The sequence below is a fragment of the Chrysemys picta genome, chromosome 5 (genome assembly GCF_011386835.1).
Source record: "Chrysemys picta bellii isolate R12L10 chromosome 5, ASM1138683v2, whole genome shotgun sequence".
Taxonomy (NCBI): domain Eukaryota; kingdom Metazoa; phylum Chordata; order Testudines; family Emydidae; genus Chrysemys; species Chrysemys picta.
The window spans coordinates 62,928,685-62,948,661 of record NC_088795.1 but is presented as its reverse complement, the minus strand read 5'-3'; the positions used below and the strand labels follow the sequence as shown (position 1 = coordinate 62,948,661).

The 19,977-nt window shown below is 40.8% G+C and overlaps 1 protein-coding gene across 2 annotated transcripts in view; it reads right to left on the bottom strand.

The window, feature by feature from the left end:
• Positions 1 to 8,400: 8,400 nt before the first annotated feature.
• GUCY1B1 (guanylate cyclase 1 soluble subunit beta 1) overlaps positions 8,401 to 19,977 on the bottom strand; it is a 55,550-nt gene continuing 43,973 nt past the window's right edge. For both annotated transcript variants that reach the window (XM_005299332.5, XM_005299331.5), the window contains 5 exons: positions 17,889 to 18,126; positions 17,300 to 17,440; positions 13,294 to 13,448; positions 12,341 to 12,467; positions 8,401 to 9,582 (listed from right to left, as the gene is read on the bottom strand). In XM_005299332.5, the coding sequence (XP_005299389.1) occupies positions 9,559 to 9,582; positions 12,341 to 12,467; positions 13,294 to 13,448; positions 17,300 to 17,440; positions 17,889 to 18,126 (685 nt within the window). In that variant the 3' untranslated portion in view covers positions 8,401 to 9,558. The remainder of the gene's footprint in view (positions 9,583 to 12,340; positions 12,468 to 13,293; positions 13,449 to 17,299; positions 17,441 to 17,888; positions 18,127 to 19,977) is intronic.

The following is a 19,977-nucleotide window of genomic DNA, read 5'->3' as shown; positions in this document are numbered from 1 at the left end:
AACAAGATCAGCCCCTGGAGTTCTTTTCCACACTCGCCATAATTCACCATCAGATGTCAGGGTAGAGCTCATCCTGACTCCGCTTACATACATAACTTTGAAAAGCAAATTGAGATTCTTTCCAAATGGAGGATGTTTTAAACATGTAATATTACATAAGGGCTCGGGTAGATGTCTTTTCTTTCTATTTCAAATGGTATGGGCAAAACACATTGCCATCAACGACAGGATTATAAGAAAGAATTCCTCTGTTTTACAGTAAAGGACATCAATGGACATAGATCTCATCCAAGTCTGAGCTCACACTGCAGTTTCACTATTTCAGTGGTGTTACTCTTGATTTTCACAGGGTTATGTGAGATCAGAATCTGACCATGCACTGAAAGGCACAGACAAAAGCATAAGTGGAGCACTACCTATAGCTCTTGGTTATTAGCAGGCATTAGAGCTAACAGAATTGAGCATGACAGTCTAATGTGAAATTGAGTTTATTTTTCTTCTAGACTGACATGCTATGCCATGAAGAGCTACTCCACCCCGGTTGGCGGGGATAGGGTGCAGTTGGGTATACTCCAGGTTGTAGAAGTCTGGATAATAGGAGGGGAGAACTCAGGGAGTCTCGCTCCACGCACATAATCTTCGGTGCATACACCCCCAGTCGTAGTAGGACTGGGCATAAAAGAAGAACGGAAGGTGTCTCGCTCTGCCCGGGAAGGGTTTTGGTAGATGGACCCTCGGTGATATTGGACCAAGTAATACGGAGGGAGACTTAGCGTCTCTCCCTCTGGCCCAGGGGGGGTGAACTTTGTAAGCCCCGGTGCCGTTGTGAGCAACATGAAATCTCAAGTAATTGAAAGATCTTAAGAGTTGTACTAACGGACTGTAACAACATGTTCAGGAAACAGAAGGGCATAGCTGCGGACTCGGAGTCCCGCAGTTGTGGGCGATGGCATCAACGATGGGTTCAAGACTGGACGTACGGGCATTAGGGAGCGTGGACACGGTAGTCCGGCTGCCCGGTTAGCTGGCATTACGGGAGGCAGGTGGTCCTAATGCCTGGGTCGTGCGTGTGTATGAAAGTGGGTTAAGGGCTTGGAGCATTAACGTTTTTTTTTTCCTTCAGTGATGTGGAAGCATTCCCAGCACTCTGCTGTTATTTTATCAATAAAGCTTTAAAATTTAGACACTTGATGTGCCTCATCATCTCCTCCACAAAAAATAGATCCTGTGGCCCCAGCCAAATCAACTGTAGCCTTAGGCAGATTGGTAATGAAAATCTGTCACAATCCAGCCCCGTGGGACAGGAGCCACTTGTGTGGGGTGAATGTGGGTGGGTTCACTCTCTAACACGCCCCAACCCACACATACCATGGGGCCTCCTATCTGCGTTAGGTCAGGATCAGGATTGTAGTGCTCGGGAAGAGGGTGCTGCTGCAGGTGATCGGTGCCCCATCAGCAGTTTAGTATAGTGCACCCATTGAATTGGGAGTCTACATCCACCGCAGTAGGAACATTAAGATCTGAGGAATGGCAGCTGTGCAAATGAGAAGCTTGTCAGTCAAGTTTATTGATTCACTATGCCTGATCTCAATGTGACATAACTTCTTCAGTGTGAAGCACCATTTAAGACAATCTGCTGGAGTATTTTTTTGAACGAAGGGAGGTTAGAAATGAATCATACTAGGATTTCTTAGCATTTTAAAATGCCAGGTTTCATTTTGGCTCCGTCCTATCTGTAGGCACTGATACTCAGTCAGAGACAGAAAGTTACTGTTTTTTTTCAGCTCTGTATATGCTAGTAAAAAATAATTACTTTTGTGCAGGAAGAATTACAGTCAAGATTTTACATACAGAATTGTAAGTAGATGTTCTAATGCCATATTTTCCAAATGAACATGCAAGGAGAGCTTTCTATAGTGAGCATTTGTGCAGAGTTGCCACACTACGGTATCTGAAGTACAGAGGTCAACCCCACACTTACAATAGAAAAAAAGGATGTTACCTCTGACACTACTGCACAATATTTGTGGGCAAATGTCAACTACTTAATGGCAACCACTATAGCAAAACACCAACTGTGTCCAGCTAAAAACAACGAATGCTGAGATTTAAGCTTGAACTATACAATATATTTATATCAGACCTTAAAGATACTTAATATGAGTCTTGAGCTAGAGTCTTATGTAGATTCATGACCCTGAAAATGAACATTCAGCTCAGGTTGTTTACACAGGTGGGAAGTCCTTCTTCCAAGCCAGCCTTCCTTGTTCCCAGCCCACCACCAGCTCTTCCATCTCAATTAGTCCTATCTTCTTCTCTACAAAGACAGTTGTGGTAGGAAGATATCTGGAGATTGTAGCTATAAGGGGGGCAATTTTGGATTTATTACTGTCACTGTACTTGGTTCTTGGCTAAGCTCCTAAACTTGAAATAAAAGGATGTTTGTTGTTGACTTCAATGAGCACAGTTAAGCACACGTTGAAATGTTTGCAGGATTGGGGCACATTTTTGTCATTATGAGTAAAGAAAATGGGCTTGTAACTGGTGTACATTCAAGGAAAGGTCAAGGGCTTACTAGAAGAAAAGTCCTATGTAGTAAATGAAAGGAAAGCTGAGTTGAGAAGTGGTCAAGTTTCCAATATTATTCATCTAATGTAAACTTTAAAACAAACTGGTCTTTTGATTGTCTATGTACTGAAGAAGGATTCAGAGATATCAGATACTACTAAAACAAGCAATAGTTTTAGTTTTTTCTGAATAAATAACCTTTAATGGCATTTAAGTGCTAGCTGCAGGATGGATTGGCCAGGCCCATGACACTTCCCGCAGCTCCCATTGGCTGGGAATCGTGAACCGCAGCCACTGGGAGCTGCGGATGGCCATGCAAATGTAAGGAAACGGTCTGGTGGCCCGCCAGCAGATTATCCTGATAGGCCACGTGCGGCCCCTGGGCCACCGGTTGCACACCACTGTTTTACATAGTCTCACGTGGTCACCTTTTCTAAAAGGGGCAACAACCAGTTTTACTTTAAAACCGTCTCCGTAAACCATTTTGCATACCTTCAGAAAATTTGAAGGGTTAACATCAGCGAATCTAGTATGTATAGTTCTGTGAAAGTTCTGGTTGTAACTCTTTATAAAGTCAGGTAATACATCAATGTAGCAAAAGGTGTTATGGGCTATAAAATATCTCCACATCCTAATTCTAAAGTTCTGTTAAATCACTCCACAACCCCTACTTTGACTTCATTATTAGTAACAAAATGGTGAATGCCAAGACACTTTAACAATCTGCTTAAAGGTTTGTTTAAAAATTCTTTCCCCTGATTGGTTTTTAATTTTTGAGGCACGTGATCTTTACTGAAAATAGTTTTAAAGGCCTGGAATACCTCATCACCCGTCTTGTCTTTTAGGCCTAAGGCCCAGGCATATTTGGATAGAATGTCTATCACCGTTAAGATGAACTTAAAACCACTGTTGTGTTTGGAGAACCAGTGCATATCTGCCAGATCTGCCTGCCATTGTGCATCCATATCTAAAACAATGGTCTTGTTTCTTTTAAAAAATATGCGAGCCGATTTGTGTAAAGTGTAAACGTCCTGGTCTGAAAGCCAAGCTATTACCTGTCTTCTATTCAAAGTTTCACTATGCTTTTTGGCCACTTGAAAAAGAGGCTTCACCCCACCAAAGCTCCCAAATTCCCTGAGGGTATAATATATTTTCTTTAACAGAGCCGTCTGCGTAGAGATGACTGTTACTTGTACTGTCTTTTACTAACTCGAGTATGGAGGGGACACGTTCATATTGACAAATTTAAACAAGTTTATTAATCACCTGGTTTAACAGGCCTTTTACAGCCACCTGTGAAATTGGACGCCATGATCCCTTCCATTAGGGAGTCTGAGCTGCTTCATTCTTCCATTTTGTCCTTTTCAAGATTTTCTTCTTGAGATCTGTGTCTCAGACACGAGCAAAAATGGTCAATGCATGATAGATTTACTCCCACAGGGCTACCAATGTATAAGTTCTCAAAGGCCTCTAGAAAGGCATCATCGAGCTGTCGAGAGATTTTCAGAAAAGAAACAGTGTAAGCCCCCACCCCACCCCACTTGGTTTTAGATTTACGCAACCCCAGGTCAGTTCCTAACTCCATTACACCCCATCCTCGACCTTTGTTCATTTACCTGAGCAACATCATTTCCATTCACCTTGTCCACTGTAGCGGGGTGGTCACCCTGCTCCTGCCCTGAGGGGGTTAAAGCAGCCCTGGAGAGGGCTATGGTGGAGAAATACTAGGCTGATTGGGGAAAGCAGCCACAGGTGGGACCACGCCACAATCAGGCCACAGCTGGCCCTATAAGAGGGCTGAGGGCCAGAGACTGACAGACACACACTCTCTCTAGCTTCTTAGAGAGGGAAGGACCTGGCTGCCTGAGAACCTGAGGAGAGTACCTAGGGTGGAGCAGTGCTGGGGAAGGGCAGAGGGAGCTGGGGAGCTCCAGCCTAGCAAAGCCCCAGGCTGCAGGCCGAGTTAAGGGCCCACAAAAGGGTACTAGGGCTGCAGAGGGGCAGGCAGCCCAGGAATAGGCAGAGGCAGCTGATCCAACCCCCTTTGCCGATGATGAGTGGTTTACAGACTGCAGCCTGCCTCAGGGAGCGGGGGCTAGATGATGACTGGCAGTAGCCACTGAGGCAAGGTGGGTTTAGAGGGTTGGGGGTTCCCCAGGGAGAGGAGACCCATATTGGGGGTTACTGCTGGGGCAGAACCCCAGGGCAAAGGGCATCGGGTCTGGGAGGGACACGGGGAGCCAGCGGCAGGCAAGACACCGGCCTGCAGAGGGTGCTCCGAGCTGGAAGAGCTAATTCCCAGGATGACCAGCAGGAGGCGCCGCGCTGTTGAGTCGTCATCCCGCCACATCACCGGTGACTCCCATGAGCCGTGGTCACCTTCCTTCATACAAGTGGACAACGAGAGGCCATCACGTTTGTCAGGCTGCCTCACAAGTGCTTGGGTTTCAGGATCGGGTTCCAGCATATCCATCAACGCCTGGGCCAAAGGGCTTCCCATGGCCACTCCCTCCTCCTCCTCAGCACTGTCGCTGATGCACCACTTCCTCCGCGGGTGGTCTAAGGCCCTCACAGCTAAAACAAAGTCCGAAGTTCTCACGGGGGTGATGAAGGAGTCCATGTTTCCTCTCAGCATTTCCACAATTTCTAAAACATGTGTTCTTGGAATGAAATGGCCTCTTACACGTGGCGCTGGGACAAGTGTTAAGTGTACCAATTCATGGATGGGTGAACTTCAAAGACGTATTTAAAAATACTATTGTATATCTAGATAATTCATTTGTTAGATTAGATATTAATTGTATTTGTCTTCATCTACCTACATCCTGTTTAATGTATATTACTGTAACTCAATTAACCTCTTGCTGCTAAGTATATTCTTTTTCATATCCTGTAACTCTGTAATTACTTTTACACTGTATGCAATTCTGCTTAATTAACATTATGTCAAAATGCCTGTATTTAAAGGTTTAGAAGTGAAGTGAAGTGAAGTGAAGTGAAGTTACTTGATGTGTAAAATCTAATGAAGAACTGTTCCTGGCCATCACATTGTGTTTACATTATCTCTAAATGACCCATCAACTGGCATTGAAACCTTAGAACTTTGAATGAGAAGGTTATTGACTTCAAAGCATGGGTCATTATGTGAAAGACAACAGAAAATCCACAGACTTTGCTTTTGGTCAACAAAGCAAGACCCATGGGACGATGAAAATGCTTGCTAGATTGTTTTCATCTATAAAAAGGCACACTGGGGGCAATTCTGCCTCTCTGATTCATCTGAATGCTATTGGGGGCATTCCAGAAAACAGACAGAGGGCTCCAAAAACATTTTTTTGGGAAGACCTGAGGAACTTATGAAAAGACTTTAAGAGGGTGGCCAACTACTACACCTCTGAGATCATTTGGACTACAAACTCTGATCCAACTGTAATGTATTTTATCTGCTTTAACCTTTTAATAACTCTCATTTCTTTTTTTAGCTAATAAATCTTTAGTTTAGTTTACTAAAGAAATTGGCTATCCTGTGTCTTTAGTGTGAGATCGAGTCAAGATGCATCCAGTGACCTGGGGTGAGTGACTGATCCTTTGGGGTTGGAAGAACCTAATATATGTGATTTTTAGTTTTAATAACCTTTTATCACAAAGTCCTGTTTGCCTGGGTGGTAAAGAGAAGCTAGAGAGAGTAAGGGGATTGTCTGTGACTCCATGGCAAAACTAATATAGTGATCCAAGAGTACGCTTTTGTTACTGGCTTGGCGAAATCTAATGACAGAATATACTACCAGTCTGGGGTGTCTGTTTCTGACAGTCTGACCTGAGTTTGGCACTTTTAGCTGTGAGCCACTCCAGGCACCATGACACAAACACTGGTAGCTTTGCCTCATATTATTTAGATTGGATGCCACTATATCATTTTAAATTGGAAAAAAAAATTAAACCAATATATGTAAAGAAATAAAATAACTGTAAACGTTTTTAGTGTAATCTGAGAGGAACATTTAACTCAAGACCAATTTTAATAACCAAAGTGGTCCAGTATCTAAACTGCACAGGTTCCTTTGGGATAAAAAGCATTCTCTACATATAAGCTATTATTATGGTGCTCCAGTAAATTGGTATACATATATTTCGCTCATTGAAATGGCCCAAAAAACACAGAGAGAAAACAAACTTTGAGCACTATTTGAATTTTTCATAGTACCCCATCTTCACTGAACTTGCAGTGTAATGGAAAAACTTAACAGTGGCCTCTTGTGCTTTTATATCAGTTTATCAACAGTTGAGCACATCTCACAACATGCATTTGGGAAATTATTCTACCTAAACACTGCTGAGGTCAATGTTAAGGCTTTGTGTTAGAGTGCATGTTTGATGAAGTCAGGGTGCATATTGCTTTTGAGTATCTGTGGGGGATGGAAGTGACAGACTTATGGAATGTTGGAGTATGTTATCAACAGTTGCAGACAATCTGAAGGTGGAAAAGAATGTACAAGGATTACAACTTAACTTCCAATTTCCTTGCTTTTAAACTTTTGGGTAAATGAGCTGAGTCCTCACACAACCTTCACTGTCATTAGATGTAATTTTATGTTGCTAATTATTGTTTAAATGTATCAAAAGTAATGATTGTGGATATGAGTCAAGTGTGCTCTTGTTGCCAAGAAGGCTAACGGCATTTTGGGCTGTATAAGTAGGGGCATTGCCAACAGATCGAGGAACGTGATCGTTCCCCTTTATTTGACATTGGTGAGGCCTCATCTGGAATACTGTGTCCAGTTTTGGGCCCCACACTACAAGAAGGATGTGGAAAAATTGGAAAGAGTCCAGCGGAGGGCTACAAAAATGATTAGGGGTCTGGAGCACATGACTTATGAGGAGAGGCTGAGGGAACTGGGATTGTTTAGTCTCCAAAAGAGAAGAATGAGGGAGGATTTGATAGCAGCTTTCAACTACCTGAAGGGGGTTTCCAAAGAGGATGGAGCTCGGCTGTTCTCAGTGGTGGCAGATGACAGAACAAGGAGCAATGGTCTCAAGTTGCAGTGGGGGAGGTCCAGGTTGGATATTAGGAAACACTATTTCACTAGGAGGGTGGTGAAGCACTGGAATGCATTACCTAGGGAGGTGGTGGAGTCTCCTTCCTTGGAGGTTTTTAAGGCCCTGCTTGACAAAGCCCTGGCTGGGATGATTTAGTTGGGAATTGGTCCTCTTTGAGCAGTGGGTTGGACTAGATGACCTCTTGAGGTCCCTTCCAACCCTGATATTCTATGATTCTATGATTGTACATGCAATTTTATGTCCTCATTTTCTGCGAGGAGAGAACCTTCACATTTTGAGCACTACTTTAATCTAAAGCCCTGATCCTGTAACCAGTTCCACAGGAACAGGCTTCTGTGCTCATACAAGCACTGACTGCAGGATTGGAGCCAGAGTTTGGCAAATAACTGAAGAATGCACTCTGCATAATCCTTCCCTGGGGACTGCATCTTGACCTGGTGGAGAGGCTTGTGTGCTCCAGTGACCCTATGAACTATGCTGGCAGGAGTTTTAACTCCTGCTAAGGGCACTTCAGCTGGACATGTCAAGGGACACATCAAGGGACAGATGAAAAGCAGTCCTCTGATCCTCGAAATTGGGGGTTGAATGATAGACCAATAACCTATCCTCATAAAAAAAGTTAAGCTTTAGAAACACAGTGGGGTAGCCATTCCAGCGAACAGCATGATAGACAAGGATGGCAGAGCCTTGTTCATGCCCTAAGTGACATCTGACAGCACGGGAAAGATTCCGATTCAGACTTCATATAATAGAATTAAGGAGAAGATACATATGTTCTAGCAAGTGTAATATTCAGATGTTTATTTTTATTGAAGAAATAAAGTTTCCAAAGACCAATGGAAAAAATAATTTATCACAGTTCCTTTTACACAGAAGCATGAAACATTTATACATATATTTGTGTGCTAAGATAGATATACTATAGACAAACTTTCATTTTGTACACATAAGTAATTGCACTGTACTAACATATAATTGTATAAAGCAGATATTCAGAAAAGATCATTGAGCTAAGAATGAACATATTATTCCAAGAGGAATGCCCTATATGTTGAAACTAATTTAATTATTCCTGACTTGTTGTCCAGAATATTATCATATTCTTCCAAGGGCTGAAACAAAATCACTTCTGAAAACTAAAGAGACCAAAACAAAAGGTTATGCCTGACAACCTTGTCCCACCAGTGTGCCTTTCAGTGTCTATGGTCTATTGGAAAAGAACCAAAGCACTGTGAGTGGCACAAAATTGTCCAGCAATCTATTATGCACAAGTCAGTTGCAGTCAGTTAATATAAACCAATGAAAACTACCCAGCAAGAGAGCAGCATTTGGCTAGAATTACATTTACACACAATTCAAATTGCAGTATCAGACAACCAACCCCCTCTTTTCAATATAAAAAATGTATATGTAGTATATACAGGTGAAAATTGTACAATAACATCAAAAGAGCTGTTGCTTTCTCATCACTAATTAGCACAGTATGTCAAGTGTTATTCCCTGAAGGAACTGGAATATCGCATGACGACATATTGAAGGAAAATGAACAGCATTAATAGAATAGTTTTATAATGATGATGAAGACAAAGAGCACATGTGAAAAGCACCAGATTAAAAGGGTTAGTTATGGCACACACATTGCATAATGTTATTCGGTACTATCAGAACACAAGAAAGGTTACGTGATCCACAAAAAGCGCTTGGAATACACACACCCACAGCAAAAATACAACAATATCAAAAGCTGAGGCAAATAACAGCAAGAGAGTCTGGAGGAAAGCAGTGAATATGATACTTTCAGGGTAGGGCAGATAGGCAAATGAGAAATGCAAAGCGAAGTAATACCCACAAATCATCATTACTGCCAGACCAGTAAGTTGTTTGGGACACAGCATTGCACCCTATCCAGCGTCCTCTTCCTCTTCCCCCAGCTCAGTAAACATCTTGCTTTATTTCCTTGAGTGCATGTAAGGGAAGTTTGAGAAATAAGGGATTTTCTTTGAAACAGCAATGTGAGATGCAGTGACAAAATAAGTTTGATACTTTTCATTGCGGCTTTATTATAAATAGAGAAGACAGTGCGTAGTAAAGCAGGAATATTGTTGTGCCAGGATCACAGGCTTTGGGTGCCTTATTAGAGTAGAATTATGACAATTCCACCTGTTAGGTGACAAGGTACCCTAATTTATCCATGACTGTCCACTGCTCCTTGGAAGTCACAGGACTACCCCAGGTACAGAGTCCCTCCAGCCATTTATGTTGCAGCATGTGAAGTCAGAGAGATTGCTATTGCAGGAAGGAATATATTTGGGATAAGATTGGGGAACCAGCAGTGTGAGAAGTGAAGAGTCTCTGAAAATGGGAAACATTGGGTATGAGGCATCTGGAGGGACCTTACCAATACTTACATCAGCTGCCTCCAACATGGTGGATGCTATATTAAGTAACCAATATTTTTATTCCCTATTCCCTTTATTTTGGCTGCAATTTTCACCATTTTTGGAATGCTGTAAACCATAAAAAGGTAAAAACAAAAAACAAAAACAAAAAAACCCCCTAAGCTTTTCTACTAACTGGGCCGTCCTACTTCTGTTTTTTTTTAGAACAAACCTTCCTGTCAGGAATGAAGCTGCAGCTGCTCTTTGTTCTAAAAACATGTAAACAAGGGCATCAGGAACTGCAAAACAAGAGATAGAGCCAGAGCTACTGTGGCCAATGCTCAGTTCAAACGCAGTCCTAAAATTGTTGAGTGCTTAAGTGGAGAACAGAAAAAGAACACAAAATGCAAGCAAATAGGGTGCTTGGAAAGCAGAGCCTCCTAGGAAGTAATTATGTTGCACTATGTTACTGGATGACACAGGTAAGAGGTCCTGAGCCTCTACAACTTCCATTGCTATCTATTGACACTGCAGAGGCTCAGGGCCTTTTAAGGTTTGGCATAAAATCTCTATCCATTTGCTGAAAACATTTACTTCTCCTGTTAATTATTGTGATCTAATTAGCAGAAGGTGATTTCATCACTGCCTTCTGGGATGAAGGGGACGGAAGTGGCATATTACCAACAATCAGAATCAAGAGATAATGCAGGTAAAAAAGAAGTTCACTGGTGTATTAGAGTGAACAACTAGCAGGAAGATGGTCTGGTTAATTTAAGAAATCTTTTTAATCTCTAACTGATTCTATGATTCACTCCTTGCAATATGAAGGAATGTTCTTACTGGATATCAGAGAGACAAAGTGGGTGAGATAATATCGTTTACTGGACCAATTTCTGTTAGTGAGAGAGGCATGCTTTTGAGCTTACACCAAGCTCTTCTTCTGTGATGGGAGGAGTCCTACTGTACAGGAATATTGTATTTGTGTGTGCATCTGAATTTAGGAAGGAGCTAAAACAAAGAGATCCCTGGCTTTTATCAGACAAGGAAATAATTCTATTGGTCCACCCAGGGCCGGCTCCAGGATTGAGAGAATGAATAAGTTAGTGTTAATAAAAAGCTTTTAAGATAATTGCTACATAATGAAAATACTAAATATTAGTAATACCAGAAGCAGCCTTGATATATGAACCCTTTTAAAATCTATTTTAAATACATGTCTAGGCTAAAGCAGGTAGTACCTACCTGGCTGTGCATTCTTCTCTAAAGTTACATTTAAAAATAACACGTGTTATTACTTATATTGCTTATAATGTAGGGAAAAGTGAAAAATGTTTTGATAAAACCTCTTTTACCTCTGACTATGGATCTCAAAGGGAAATGTCAGTCATATGAAACTATGGTATATTCTGCAATGGGTATAAAACACAACTAGCAAAGTATCATCAAAAGGTGACACATAGAATATTAATGAAAGGTTATGGAGTCTGTGCTAAAGACTACAGATAAGTTTTCTAGAGAAAATATAGACTGTTCCCTGAAGTATATTGCCCTGGAATAAGAAATATCAACATTTAGTAGGTACCATTAAAAAGTCAGCATTTGCTTGTTCAAATACTTGCAGTAAGAACTGTGGGTAAAATTTGCAAAAGTAACTATTTAGGCACTTGGGACTCTGAATGAGACTTGGGCTGCTAAGGCCCAGATTTTTAAAGGTATTTAGATGTTGCTCCTTAAGTCACTTCTGAAAATGGGATTCAGGCTTTGAAGTCACTTCAGTGCTTTTACAAAGTTCGACTCTGTAGCTTCCTAAATTAAACATGCAAAAGCCTCTGTCCAGGCAGAACCCTGTGTCCACACAGGGCCTCACTGACTTCAATAGGGAGCCCACAAAGAGGTAGTTGCTGGACTTGCATCTAAAAATAGGAGAGACTGCAGTATTTCACTCACTGCAGGCAGGCAAATGGAGAGTTTTCATATGTCACTAACTATAGATGTCAGCTAAATAGAGATGTACTGTATATTACAAAGTCTAATATAATAGAGAAATCTGTAAGAACAGATAAATATTTAAACACTTGGCACTTCCTCAAGGACTTTTTAAAATACAAAAGTGTTTTTTTTTTTAGAGAATGCATAAACAGCAAAGATAAATAATCAAGACCTTTAATCTGCTGTCAAGACAGTAAACACATTAATGGAACAACATTTTACAAAATGGTTCATTTCTTGTAGGGAACATTTAGTTTTGCAAGTGAAAATGGTTCTCAGTGGTTTAGATTAAACTTCTTGTATTTATGCCTTGTTTTAAAAAAGAATTACTCTTTGGTTAGTCATACCTCTGTCTCTGTACTCTTTCTGGACAAAAACCAAACTTGCATTGGTTCTTTTTTACCCTTCATGGAAACAGGGCCTCTGTGTTCTAGGTGGAATTGAGGATCTGAATTTTCTGGCGACATAAGACACCTGAAATTAAAAACAAACATTAGATTGCCCCGCCACACACATACACATACAGAGAAAACATTAAACATGCTACATCTGAAGGCACATTAATTACATTGTCAGGCAATATTGTAGGCTGGGCTTAACATGAATAATTGGACATGGATGATAAATTGATCAGTAGTCTGGAAAAAGAATATTGGTATTAGCTAAGATAAGGGAAAACACCCAGGGAACCATCTACAATGGACAAGGTAACAATGGATAAGATAAGTCTGGAACATAAGATGAGGAAAACAGTAAGTAATACATGGACAGTAAGTGTACAGAGCATTCTGTACAGGGTTTGGTTCCTACAAAGTAACCAAGCCAATCCCAAAACATGTAATGAAATGTATAGTGAATGCAACGAAATGTGTAAATGTATATGAAGGAAGAAGTTTGTTGCATAGCTTTGGATGTGTGGTACCCCCTATACCAACCCCCTACACTTGAGTCTGGTCAACTCAGTGTAGCTTTGCTTTATACCAAATAAAGGAACCTGAGTGACAAGCCTGGAGTGGATTGAATTCTTGGGTAACCTGAGTGGAAGATGTCTGAGGGGAACCCCAACAAATATCTTAAGGTGGTTATCATGTCTCACCACAAATTCCTGTGGCTGAATATAATTGTTTCCTATGGAAATAGTGATTCATAGTAATGTGACTTGACAACATTTCATGAAAATACATGTGCTGTAATATACTGAGTAGGACTGTCACTATCACCTCTAAAGTTACTTTAAAGGTACATAGATAAAGTTGTTTCTTTTGAAATTCTTATCAAGAAGGGGTTTTGCATCTCTCACCTGAAGGTGTACTCAGAAACATTGATTTTTCCTTTTTCTCCAGTGGTTTCTGTTCTGCTTGTTAGATTAACAGTGTTTCCAAAGAGACAGTAGCGCGGCATCCTTTGGCCTATGACACCTGTAACCACCTCCCCAGTGTGGATACCTATTGTTATCTTTAGCAAGAAAAAGCAAGTTTGAATGTTTTATAGTTCAAGATCAATTTTACTAACTTGATGTTTCCAACTAAATATATATAATATGCATTTTTTAAATGCGGGAGTTCATCTTTTATAAGACACCAGTCTTGATTCTTTATCGCCTTACACCATGTGTAGTCATTTACTGCTGTGCAGACTGAGTCTAAAATACTATTCATTCAGAATGGTAGCATTCTACACCCACTTTGCACAGCTGTACCTGACTACACAAAGTGCACGGCAGTGGAAAATCAGGCCCACTTTTTCAAAGCATAATGGCAGATTCGGCTGGAGAAGAATTATCTTGGCACAGGATACTGACGACTGAAGGCTCTCTTCTGAGGCCCACTCCACAAATCCTGGAGCAGAAGTGTGCTGGTGGTGGGGAATAGAGACTAAGGTCCACAGCGGAAGCTGTTAGGATGATTCTGTGTGGCACTGCCACCTGTAGGAACCCTCCAGGGCTATCTAAGTTACATCAGGTGTCGTTTCAACCTCTGTAGCAGCCCACAACTGGAAGGATACAAAGGTGGCTTCACATCACCATAGTCCCATGCCCAGGCTGTGAGTTTTGTGTTGCACCCCCCCAAAGGAAGAGCATAACAATACACTCGTTGATTTTAATAAGTTGTCAGTGTAACTCAGAGCAGAATTTGGCTACTGTTCATGTTACCTAAGCCACCTGGAGACTTCAAACACAGAGGATTACATATTAGGTGCACAGGACACAAGGTGACTTTTATATATATACACATATATTCTTGTTTAAAAAAGGAACATAAGGATTTTGAAGTTAAAACTTAGAGTAATGAGCAACTTTTAAGTCTAACATATTACATACTATCTTTATAAATGTTAACTGCTAATCTGAACTGAGCACACAGATACATAACTCAAAAATCTCAGGTGTGAACACATCTGCAAGGGTGATAGAATGTCTTCCTTTTCCTTTCACCAAGTCCATTGCCTGAAATTAATGACTAACCCTATCTGATCACCAAGGTGCACAGCACATCTTGGATAGCACAGGGCAGTACTTATAATATTAATAATAATGTCTGAATTACACAGCTTTTTGGTAAAATCATCAGGCCAAATTCTCTATTACAGGAGCATATATCCAATAGAGCTTCTCCAGAGTGAGAGCCAACCTCTTGTTAAAATAGGTCTTCTGTGAGATTGCTTTATTTCTGCTGCATTCAGAAGAATTTCTATTTTTGCTAACGAGGGGCTTGATTCCACTCCCAGGAAAACTGGTGTAAATCATGAGTACTTCCAATGGAGCCTTGAAAAATGGCCTCTTTCTATAAATGATGATTGAATTATTCATAATTCATGCCTAAAGTAATCAAAAAAATGGGTGGGAGTAATTATTTTAAAAACAAATAGTTTGGTTCCTGTTTTGATTAAATTAAGCAGTTATTGAATTAAGTGGAAGGCACCATCCTACATTTTTCCATATAAATTATGAGGTACACTGACTCAGAATTAAGAACTTGTCCCTTTCCATGAAACCCTGTACATATACAAACTAATTTGGAACTGGGAAAATCTTGCAATTATTTCACTACATTTTTAACAAAGCCCAATTCATATACTGTAACAGCTGGCTCCAAATTTATAATTCTACAAGAACATTGTAGCACTTGGAGGAGAGGAAAGTGATCAGGATCAGTGAGCATGGATTCACCAAGGGCAAGTCATGCCTGACTAACCTAATTGCCTTCTATGAGGAGATAACTGGGTCTGTGGATGAGGGGAAAGCAGTGGATGTGTTATTCCTTGACTTTAGCAAAGCTTTTGATACGGTCTCCCACAGTATTCTTGCCAGCAAGTTAAAGAAGTATGGGCTGGATGAATGGACTATAAGGTGGATAGAAAGCTGGCTAGATCGTCGGACTCAATGGGTATGGATCAACAGCTCTATGTCTAGTTGGCAGCCCATTTCAAGCGGACTGTCCCAAGGGTCGGTCCTGGGGCTGGTTTTGTTCAATAACTTCAATGATCTGGAGGATGGCGTGGACTGCACTCTCAGCAAGCTTGCAGATGACACTGAACTGGGAGGAGTGGTAGATACACTGGAGGGTAGGGATCGGATACAGAGGGACCTAGACAAATTAGAGGACTGAGCCAAAAGAAACCTGATGAGGTTCAACAAGGACAAGTGCAGAGTCCTGTACTTAGGACGGAAGAATCCCATTCCCATTCACTGTTACAGACTAGGGATTGAATGGCTAGGAAGCAGTTCTGCAGAAAAGGACCTAGAGGTTACAGTGGATGAGAAGCTGGATATGAGTCAACTGTGTGCCCTTGTTGCCAAGAAGGCTAACGGCATTTTGGGCTGTATAAGTAGGGGCATTGCCAGCAGATTGAGGGACGTGATCATTCCCCTCTATTCGACATTGGTGAGGCCTCATCTGGAGTACTGTGTTCAGTTTTGGGCCCCACACTACAAGAAGGATGTAGAAAAATTGGAAAGAGTCCAGTGGAGGGCAACAAAAATGATTAGGGGGCTGGAGCACATGACTTATGAGGAGAGGCTGAGGGAACTGGGATTGTTTAGTCTGCAGAAGAGAAGAATGAGGGGGGATTTGATAACTGCTTTCAACTACCTGAAAGGGGGTTCCAAAGAGGATGGATCTAGACTGTTCTTAGTGGTACCTGATGACAGAACAAGGAGTAATGGTCTCAAGTTGCAGTGGGGGAGGTTTAGGTTGGATATTAGGAAACACTTTTTCACTAGGAGGGTGGTGAAGCACTGGAATGGGTTACCTAGGGAGGTGGTGGAATCTCCTTCCTTAGAGGTTTTTAAGGTCAGGCTTGACAAAGCCCTGGCTGGGATGATTTAGTTGGGATTTGGTCCTGCTTAGCAGGGGGTTGGACTGGGTGACCTCCTGAGGTTCCTTCTAACCCTGATATTCTATGATTCTATGAGCCAGCAGGATTTCTTACCTATGGAGGATCCCAACCATTTAATATATTTATTCAGTGATAAAAAGATCACAAGTGAATCATGGTACATACACTTAAAGAACCTACAAAGATAGTATTTGTTTGGTGGGGTTTTTGTGGCTCAGTTTCATACAGACATAATGCTTATTAGCAAAGAAGCTTCTCACTATGAAGAATGGGCTAAGTCCTTTAAAAGACTTCTCAGTTATTGCAGAGCATCAAATCAGGCCTTCTCCACTTCTATACTCACAAATACAGTGAAACACCCAGGACCTAATAAGCTACTGGCAGAAGCAGAGGCAACTCCATTCATGTACATGAGAATGTGCCTGTTTATCCAGCAGTTATTTTTCTGAAAATGAGAGATTATTACAAGACGTCTAATTCTGTGTTAATTCAAAATGTAACTTCTAGTAGTCACAGTATTGCCATTCTCCACTTCAACAAATGCCTAAGGAAACATACATTGCTCTAGAATGAAAGATTTTCCCATGCCGGCTGGTGGCTCTGAACCAGAATCAAAATGGGTTGTTGAGAGAACACTATCATTCTATTCTCCGTGCTTCAAGCAAATACATATTGCACTCAGATGGGCAGTTGCAGCTTGCACTGAAATTAATGGCAGCCAAACATACATGGCTATGGGCAGGATTTGGTCCTTAAGATTGGTAAACACAGTAACTATGTTTTGGGGTTTGGGGGGGGGATAGGTTATACATATCACACATATTTCTGTTTGTTCATATCACTGAAAAGATCGCTCATCTTCTAGCAATAATAAAACTTGTGAAGACTGGACTGAGTTTTATTGTATCTCAGTGGTGGGTTTTTTAAAAATTCAACAGGTCTTTACTGAATCCTGGACAAATACTAACCTGTACAGGCTCTCCATCTACTTGAACCTGTCCTGCTATTTCCATCATATCCAATGCCAGGTGGCAGATAGATCGTGCATGATGAATGCATGGCTCTGGTAGACCACTCACTGTCATATACTTGTCTCCAACTGTCTCCACCTATCAAAACATGTTTGGCAATTATACTTCAGAAAGCTAGAGCTACTGTGACGTTTCTTTTAAGAATGCTAGACACTTCAAATACTTTTCCCTTCATCTTTTTCCATATTCCTAACACATTCTTGGAGATTCATGTATACAACTTCTTAAAATTAGTTGGAGAGCTCACTACTGATGATTAGCAGCTTATTCTACCTTTATTTACCAAAAAAGTACTTATTTTAATGATTGCATGCATTTATTTCAATGTGCAAAGTTCCAAATAAGAGTTCTTCACTCTGTATATTGTTAAAACTAGCAGTGGACGTGTTCTTCTCTTCACTGCAGACTAAATCCACACTAACGTTGTAAAAACATGTAAAGTCAGTGGACTGAACTGAGATTATATTTATTTTATGACACTACCTTATAGCAACACAGTAGCAATGCCCTAAAATCTCATGTTTACCTTATAAACGAATGGATTCCTTCGTGAATCAGTCAGAATATCAAATCTTGTGTAAAGGTCATTTAAAAGATTAACAATTTTCATGGCTCCCTCTCCAGAGGCATGTTTACTGCAGAATGCATTGAATCCAACTATGCCACTGAAGAGAATGGTCACATTATCATACCGCTTAGCTGGCACAGGACGCTTGTGTCTTAGTTCATTTGCAACAGATGGTGGAAGGACAGAATACAGCAATCTAGACAGGTAAAATAAGTCAGGGATATGAGAGGAGAGAGAGAGAGAGAGAGAGAGAGAGAGAGAAAATAAATGTATTATTTAAATATGACCCTGAGGGGTTATTATACATTAATGATTTCCAACAGTTAAGTGATGTACGAGGCTTATACTGGAGTCTATTCCTTAAACACCAGGCTCTCATATACATCAGTGTGGTTCATATGGTTAAAGCAATTACATTACAAACACACGTGCTAATAGGTCAAAGCCACCACTTAACTACTAAGAAATATATTGATAATTCCTTTGACATAATCTGTTAAAGATACCTGGTACTACTTTTTTCTTATTATTAAAGTATGTGGGTCAGATCCTCAGACAGTGTAACTTGGTTTTGCTCCACCAATTTCAATGGATCTACACCAATTTACACAAGTGTAGTACCTCACCCTTAGGGTTTATTACATTTTTTTCAACAAATCGAACAGTCCATATGACAAAAAGAAAACAGTGTATAAATAAATTAATGGAGATATCCTATCTCCTAGAACTGGAAGGGACCTTGAAAGGTCATCAAGGCCCCCTGCCTTCACTAGCAGGACCAAGTACTGATTTTGCCCCAGATCCCTAAGTGGCCCCCTCAAGGACTGAGCTCACAACCCTGGGTTTAGCAGGCCAATGCTCAAACCACTGAGCTATCCCTCCCCCCCATATATTATAAAACACAATGCAAATTAAAAAATAAATCATACACATAGGCCCATATTCTACCCCCATGTTCACCCCTTTTCAGCTTTTCATCTGCCACTGTACAGAACTCAAACTCAGCAATTTGCCAAAGCAGTAACAATTCAGGACTTAGCAAAAAAAATCTGATGGTAACTCAGAAAAAATGATACTACTTTGCAATCTAAAATTATGCATTTTAAAGTTCTGGCAGATCTCATTGGTTATACAGCCTGCAATAAACATTACAGGCAAAGAGAGACATGAAAGTTAAGAAGAAAGGAATAAACAGGATGAGAAAGATGAGGAAGAGAGATAAGAATAATGGATGGATGCATTTCCCCAAAGAATAATAGATGGAATTTTCTAAAATTACTTTATTTTAAATACATCAAAGTGTTCAGTCTCAATTACTGGAATTACTTAAACTGGTTTTACACATCCCTGATCTCCCTATACAATTCTAAACTCTCTTGCAGCTGATGGGTATGATTGTGGTACCTTCTGCATGTGTGGAAAAAGGGAGGGAAAGAGTGTGCAAGGAGTTTTCCCTCCCTTTATGCAATGTCAAACAAGAAATCATGTGTCTTGGTCCTTGCCATCACCAAGTACAAGGAATGAGGTAGAGTTCTGGTGTCAGGGACAGCAAATTCAAGAGATTTCACTGGAGCTACTTACATGAGCAAGGGCTACTTTCATAAGTAAAGGTTGGATGGCTGAGTCCTATTTCTATGCTAAGTTTCAAACTTCTGTCATTTTGCTGTAAGTCTGTTCTGAAAACCATGGGCAGAATTGTTTTGCCATCTGATGGTACTAACATCTATCAGACTTAAGTGAGTTTACAAGTAAGCAAAGGTGGCAGAATTGGACCCCAAATCCCTACTGAAAAGTATATGCTTTTCTAGGTTTTGATGAGGAAGAGAATAATTTATAAATACACATTAGCAGCAACAGAAAAATCACCTCTGAGCATGTCCAAAATGCATCCACTTAAATATTATTAAAGCCTTTTGTGATATCACTGCACGTTTTCTCTCATTACATTTTTGAGTATTGGGGCTGATGCTCTCAGACTGCTGCTCAGAGAGATCCCACTCCTGCACTCAGCCCTGTGCAGGTGGCCTCCTCTTCCTGCATGAAGTCC